Source organism: Halictus rubicundus, chromosome 18, assembly GCF_050948215.1.
Source record: "Halictus rubicundus isolate RS-2024b chromosome 18, iyHalRubi1_principal, whole genome shotgun sequence".
NCBI classification, from domain to species: domain Eukaryota; kingdom Metazoa; phylum Arthropoda; class Insecta; order Hymenoptera; family Halictidae; genus Halictus; species Halictus rubicundus.
In genome coordinates, this window is record NC_135166.1 from 9,388,545 (window position 1) to 9,394,544 (window position 6,000).

At 45.5% G+C, this 6,000-nt stretch overlaps 2 protein-coding genes across 2 annotated transcripts; both read left to right on the plus strand.

Moving 5' to 3' along the window:
* The first annotated feature begins 1,854 nt into the window (after positions 1-1,854).
* Positions 1,855-4,470, plus strand: LOC143362891 (uncharacterized). Its single transcript, XM_076803391.1, has 5 exons — positions 1,855-2,295; positions 2,444-2,598; positions 2,683-3,009; positions 3,055-3,755; positions 3,899-4,470. The coding sequence occupies exons 1-5, from the start codon at positions 1,855-1,857 to the stop codon at positions 4,468-4,470; spliced, it is 2,196 nt and encodes a 731-aa protein (XP_076659506.1).
* A 45-nt stretch (positions 4,471-4,515) lies between these two features.
* Positions 4,516-5,641, plus strand: LOC143362892 (uncharacterized). The gene is made up of 3 exons (XM_076803392.1): positions 4,516-5,192; positions 5,296-5,473; positions 5,519-5,641. Exons 1-3 carry the CDS (start codon positions 4,516-4,518, stop codon positions 5,639-5,641), a joined length of 978 nt encoding a protein of 325 aa, XP_076659507.1.
* Positions 5,642-6,000: the final 359 nt, after the last annotated feature.

A 6,000-nucleotide genomic window follows, 5' to 3' on the forward strand; every position in this document is an offset into this window, starting at 1 on the left:
ATATAGACAAGGAGAAAAGGTGCAACGAGACGCATGTGTCTCGTTGCGAGCCGAGTTGTACCTTAGCCCGCACCAATCACCGGTGCGGGCCAGCTGCGCGCCAATACGCGAAACCGGCCCGGGCGCGGACCAATCGACGTGCGCCGAAGGCTCGCGAACGAGCACACGAGGTCCGCGCTCGGGCTATAAAGGTCGCGACGGAACCATCCGAAGCCGGAGTTGGTCTGGAGCAGCTCTCGGGCGAACACCCGAGCCCAGATCCTCTCGCAGCCGCGCTAAATCGTGCTAGCCGCGGTATACTATCAGGCGAACACGACGAAGCGTTGGGATCGGCCGAAGCGTAAGTGGGTTTACGTCCCCTACGTGAAACCGAGACCGCGACCGGATTCTGGGAGGCAGTCGATCGACGGCCTGCTCTTTTCAGAGCACCGTAGCTTCGACACTCCGGACCGTCATCCCCACCACTCGGACCTGTTCCCGCGTCCCGCACTCCCCTCCGGGATCCTGCGTCGCGCTCCGGACGTTTAGTCTCCCATCGGCCGCAGCAGCGTGTGGAACTCGCCTCTCGGTATACTACCGGAGACGAGCGACCTCGCCGGTTTCGGGCCGTAGGCATTAGGTTTACGTCTGTGCCTACGTGCTCGAGCCGCGGTTGTGCGGGGACGACGGGCGGGGCGTTCCGCGGATTCCGTACCCCTCCTATCCGCGCCCCGCGTGCCCAGCCGACGGAGGAAACCACGTCAGCTCACTACAGCTCGCTGGGCCGCGGCCGTGACAACACCTCGAGAGTCGGGAGAGTTCGGGACCGCGCCGAGAGCGCCCGAACCGGACACCGCATCAGCGAGCACGACTCGCCCGCGTTCCACGCGTACCGCGCTTTCACGCGTACCGCGCCTTCACGCGAACTGCGCCGCGTACCGTATCGAGGAAAACTCCGGTTCCTCGCCGAGACACTCCGGACCACCGCGAACCGTACCGAGACCGGAAACCGTACCAGCGCCCCGCGGATAATTTAGGTTAAGTTCGTTCAATCCGCATCCGGGGATACCGACGCCCCGTGTATTAATTAGGCTAAGCTCGCGTCGTCGTTCAATTAAGATATCCGTACCGGGCGTCCACGCTCACAGTTTTGTTCTGTTTTGTTATAACCAGGCCGGTGGAGAGGCAGGTTGCCACCGCCAGCCCGTCGCCGGACCGTCCGGGAACCCAGGCGACCGGAACACCTGGCCAGAATATCTTTTCATTTCGTTGTTAACATACTATTAAAATATCTTTTGTTCTCTTCACTCGCATATAACTAAAATATCATTCCGTTTCTTAATAACCAAATAAAATATCTTTTCGTTCGTTCACTACCAATTCAGCGTTTCTCATTTAAAGACCTTATCCTCCCTCCCCAAAGAACCCTGGCCGCTGAGCGAATCCAGGGGAGGGCACGCGCGCCTCGCTCGCGCCTCACGCAAGCGAGACGCAACCGTTACAAAGGAAAGAAAAAGAAGGCTGGAAAATTGTAGGTGGAAATAAAAAGAAAGAAGAAAAGAAACTAACCAATAGACAAAAGGAAGAGGGGGAAAAGAGCAGGAATAAGGAAAGGGAAGAGCAAGAAAGGAAAAGAAAATTCTCGGAAGGCCCTAAAACAGAAGCGGTCATAAACAAAACAACGGAACAAAGAACTTTTGCAGACTTATTTAAAGAAATTAAAAATAAGGCAGGGGATAAGATTCAGAGAATATAAACGATAAGAAAATCAAGGGGGGGGGGGGCCTGATAATAGAGATGGAAAAGGGGAAAGAAGGAAAAGAAATGGAGTAGGCAGTAAGAGAGGCTCTGGGAGAAGAGCACAGGGTGAGAAGAATGGCTCCGCGAATCTTGTACGAGATTAGGGACATAGATCCAACTTTAGAAAAGGAAGAATTAAGGGAGGAAATAGCTAGAAGTCTGACAATAGATACCAACGAAATAGAGATAAAAACAACTAGGATTGGATTAAACGGGACAAAAACAGCGATTATCTCCCTTCCAACGAGATTATTAGAGAAAGTTCCGGAAGAATTAAAAATCAAAATTGGTTTTACCATGTGCAGAATGAGGAGAACGAACAACTTGATTAGGTGCTATAAATGCCATGGATTTGGACATTTATCTTATAACTGCAAATACGATTTTCACGGGAAGGAACTGTGTAGGAGATGTGGAAAATTGGGCCACAATATAAAAGGGTGCGAGGATATAAAAAGCTGTGTTTTATGCATCAAGGCCGGTATTCCAGCGGTAAACGCGGAGCACGTGGCAGGGGTAATAAGTTGCCCACAATATAAAAAGTATATTGCAGGGTTATCGATAGGAAAACAATAAATAAAGAAGGAAACAAACAAAATCTACCATGAATATACTACAAATAAACGTTAATCACTGCAGACTTGCACATTATTTGTTAATTCAGGCAGCGGACGAATTAGAAGCTAACATAGTTTTTATTTCTGAGCCGTTATATAACCCAGGAGAATGGATCTTTTCGAAGAAAGGGACAGCAGCAATCTGGGCGAGAGATTTGAGAGGACGGAAAAAACAGGAAGACGGAGACATAATTGACGAGGAGTATGTCGCCATAAAAATAAAAAAAGGAACCTATATTAGTTTTTACCTATCACCGAATATAACGAAAGATCAATTCGCATATAGGATAAGCATACTGGCGGACCTAATAAGAGAGGAAAGAGCCAAAGGCAGAAACATAATAATAGGGCGGAGGGATTTCAACTCGAAATCTCCGGCCTGGGGCTCTGACATACAAAATGACAAGGGATCTACCCTACTTAACTGTTTTTTAGATTTTGGACTAAATCCACTCAAACCAGAAGGAGGCCACACCTATGAGAGAGGAAGGACCAAATTAAATATCGATTTTATAGCGATATCGAAGAATCTGACGGACGAAAGGGAAATAACTTCTAAAATAATCGACAAGGAATCCGCATCGGACCACAAATATTTATTGACTAACATAAGGTACGATAACAAGATTGACAAGGAAACTAATATTAAAATTTCTAGGTGGAAAATGACAAAGACGGGTCTGGAAAAAATGACGACAGCAGTAAGGAATAGACTGAGAGAAGAAAATTTAGATCAGCAAACGAGCTACAATGTGGAGGAAGAAAAGATGTTTTTAGATATCACCCCTAAAATGTGCGAGAAGGAGCTGGATTCGAACAGCGGAGAAAGAAAAAGGAAAAGAAAGAACAATGTCTGGTGGAACCAGGAGATCAGAGAAGCGCAAAATAAAGTATACGGACTAAGGAGGAAAACACAGAGGTACAGAAAGAGGGGAAATGAAGAATTAGAAGAAATAACCAACTTCCTATTCAAAAAGGCGAAAAGAGAACTGCAGAGGAAAATTGCAAAGGAAAAAGAAAAGAAATGGAAGGATCTTTGTGATACAATCGAAAAAGACCCATGGGGAAAGCCCTACAAAACCATAATGAGACAGATAAAACCGAACACCCCACCAGCTTCTATTTCAGAAAATCTTGCTGTGGTAGTATTAAAAGAACTTTTCCCCGAGAATAATAAAAGGAAAGGAAATGAAGATGAAAACGAAGGAAACGAAACAAGGAAAGAAAATAATGAAAGAAACATAACGACGAGGGAAGAGGAAGAAGAAGAGAGGAATATGGTAATCCCGATGATTACTAGAAAGGAGATGTTAAAGGCAATAGAATATATTAAACCAAAGAGAGCAGCAGGATTAGACGGTATAGAGCCGAAAATAATAAAAAAATTAGGGGAAAACATACCAGATCGCTTTGCGGCACTGATAAACGGGATGCTCGAAAGAGGAAAGATGCTTGAAGAGTGGAAAAAGGCCAGGACAATCCTTCTCCGAAAACCGGGTAAGGATGCAACGACACCAGCAGCGTAATAAACGCAGCCTCCAAACTATTAGAATATCTCATCAGAGATAGATTCTACAGGGAAATGGGAGAAGAAACCTTCAACAAAAACCAATTCGGATTTGTGAAAGGTAAATCTACTGTACATGCCATGGAAAAGGTTGCAAGAGAAGCTATGATTGCAACGGAGAAACAAAGATTTGGGGCAATGATTGCAATAGACGTAAGGAACGCTTTTAATACCCTGAATTGGGAGGCAGTCATAGACACAATGAAGAAAAGAGAATTAAGTCCATACCTAATAAGATTTACCAAAAATTATTTCAAGGACAGAGAAGTGGCATACGCGACGGAAGGTAAAATTATTTGGAGGAAGATGGAAATGGGAGTGCCGCAAGGTTCTGTACTAGGACCAATGCTATGGAACATGGTTTATGACGAGCTGTTAGAAAAACCTCTACCGCCCATGTCGGAAAGAATAGCATTCGCGGACGACATTATAATTACGGTTCAAGCGGCCACGCTGAACAGGCTTAAACTAAGAACGGAAGAAATAATAGAGGAAACCAGAAAATAGATGCGAGAGAAAGGACTTGCCCTTGCGGAGCAGAAAACCGAAATCATGATGATGAACAAAAAAAGGGTGGATGACGATTTTAACATAGACATAGGAGGAGTCGCGATTAAACCGACATCTCACCTTAAGTATTTAGGAGTAACCTTCGACGATAGAAAAAAATTTAAGAAGCATATTGAAGAGGTTTCAAATAAAGGAATAAAGACGATGTCAGCGTTAAGCAGTCTAATGACAAACGGCACTAGAACAAGCCAGGCAGTAAGGAAATTATATTACATGACGCTAGAAGCAATAGTCTTGTATGGAGCTCCAGTTTGGGCGCAAGCATCGACAATTCAGGCCAACTATATGATCCTGAAAAAAACACAAAGATTAGGACTTGCCAGGGTGGTATCGGCATATAGGACAGTACCTTCGGAGACCCTCTGCGTGCTGGCAGGCACCACCCCCTGGCATTTGAAAATAGAGGAGAGAAGGCAGCAATTCGAGCTGGAAAATATAATAATTAATAAGGACAACCTAAATAAAATGAAGACATTAACAATAGAGGGAAAGACTCTAGAAGAAATACACGAAATATTGGAAGGCCTGAAAATAGAGATTGAAGACCTAGAAGAAGAGGATAATAGCAGAAAAATAATCAGAAAATGGATAAGAAAGAATATGAGAGAAGTTACTGACTTGATTTGGCAGCAAGAATGGAACGAGGGAAGAGTGGGGAGGTGGACTCATCGGCTAATCCCCAACATTGTGAAATGGAGGAAGAGCAAGAACGGAAGAGGAAGAACAAAAGCTAACGGGTCATGGAGTCTTTAATACATTTAGGAAGAGAATAGGGAAATCTCAGACTGAAGAATGCTGGTATCACCAAGGGGCGGGGGACACGCCGGAGCACACCCTGGTCGAATGTCCAAGATGGAAAAACGAAAGAGAAGCAATGAGGAAAGAAATGGGGATAAGGGAAGAAGAAACGAGTCTGGACAGAATCATGGGAGAATCACTAGTATGTGAAAAGAGCTGGATGGCTCTCTCAAAATTTTGTAAAAAGGTAATAAAGGAAGAAGAAGCGGAAGAAAGGAGAAGGGAGAAAGAGGGACTGGACGACCCGGTGGCAAGGGACACTCAGGAGGACCTGGAATCCGGAGATCCAGAAAGAATGGACGATCTATAATAAAAAGCTAAGTATTCGAGAATTGAATGTAATGTAATTCAGAAAAGAAAGTTAAATTTAAGAGCATGAGTGTTAAGAGGTTTCATTTTTTCAGCTGACCCAGGAAAGGTGGAGGTGGAGTCAGGAGCGAGGACGAAGGGCAGGAAGGGAAGAAAGGCAGTAAGGAGGAGGGAACGGACAGGTGAAGGTACAGCAATACACAGACAACGCCCGAGTTGAAGCAGTAGTTGCGGGTCCGGGCTAGGATGTGTACTGGGAAACCTTCGGAGAACGGATCCTTCCTGAAACAACATCAAAAACTGCATCACTGAAAAGGAGTACGCGCTGGAAAACTCCCCCCCCCCCCTTCAGCCACGCTG

Excerpts from the sequence above, each read along its gene's own strand:
- LOC143362891 (XM_076803391.1), top strand. The coding sequence starts at position 1,855 with ATGGCTCCGCGAATCTTGTACGAGATTAGGGACATAGATCCAACTTTA. Across the intron at positions 2,296-2,443 it reads ACGCGGAGCACGTGGCAGGG|GCAGCGGACGAATTAGAAGC; the intron begins GTAATAAGTTGC and ends TTGTTAATTCAG. Across the intron at positions 3,010-3,054 it reads TATTTATTGACTAACATAAG|GTGGAAAATGACAAAGACGG; the intron begins GTACGATAACAA and ends TAAAATTTCTAG.
- LOC143362892 (XM_076803392.1), top strand. The coding sequence starts at position 4,516 with ATGATGATGAACAAAAAAAGGGTGGATGACGATTTTAACATAGACATA. Across the intron at positions 5,193-5,295 it reads AACGAGGGAAGAGTGGGGAG|GAAGAGAATAGGGAAATCTC; the intron begins GTGGACTCATCG and ends TAATACATTTAG. Across the intron at positions 5,474-5,518 it reads GAATCATGGGAGAATCACTA|GTAATAAAGGAAGAAGAAGC; the intron begins GTATGTGAAAAG and ends TTTTGTAAAAAG.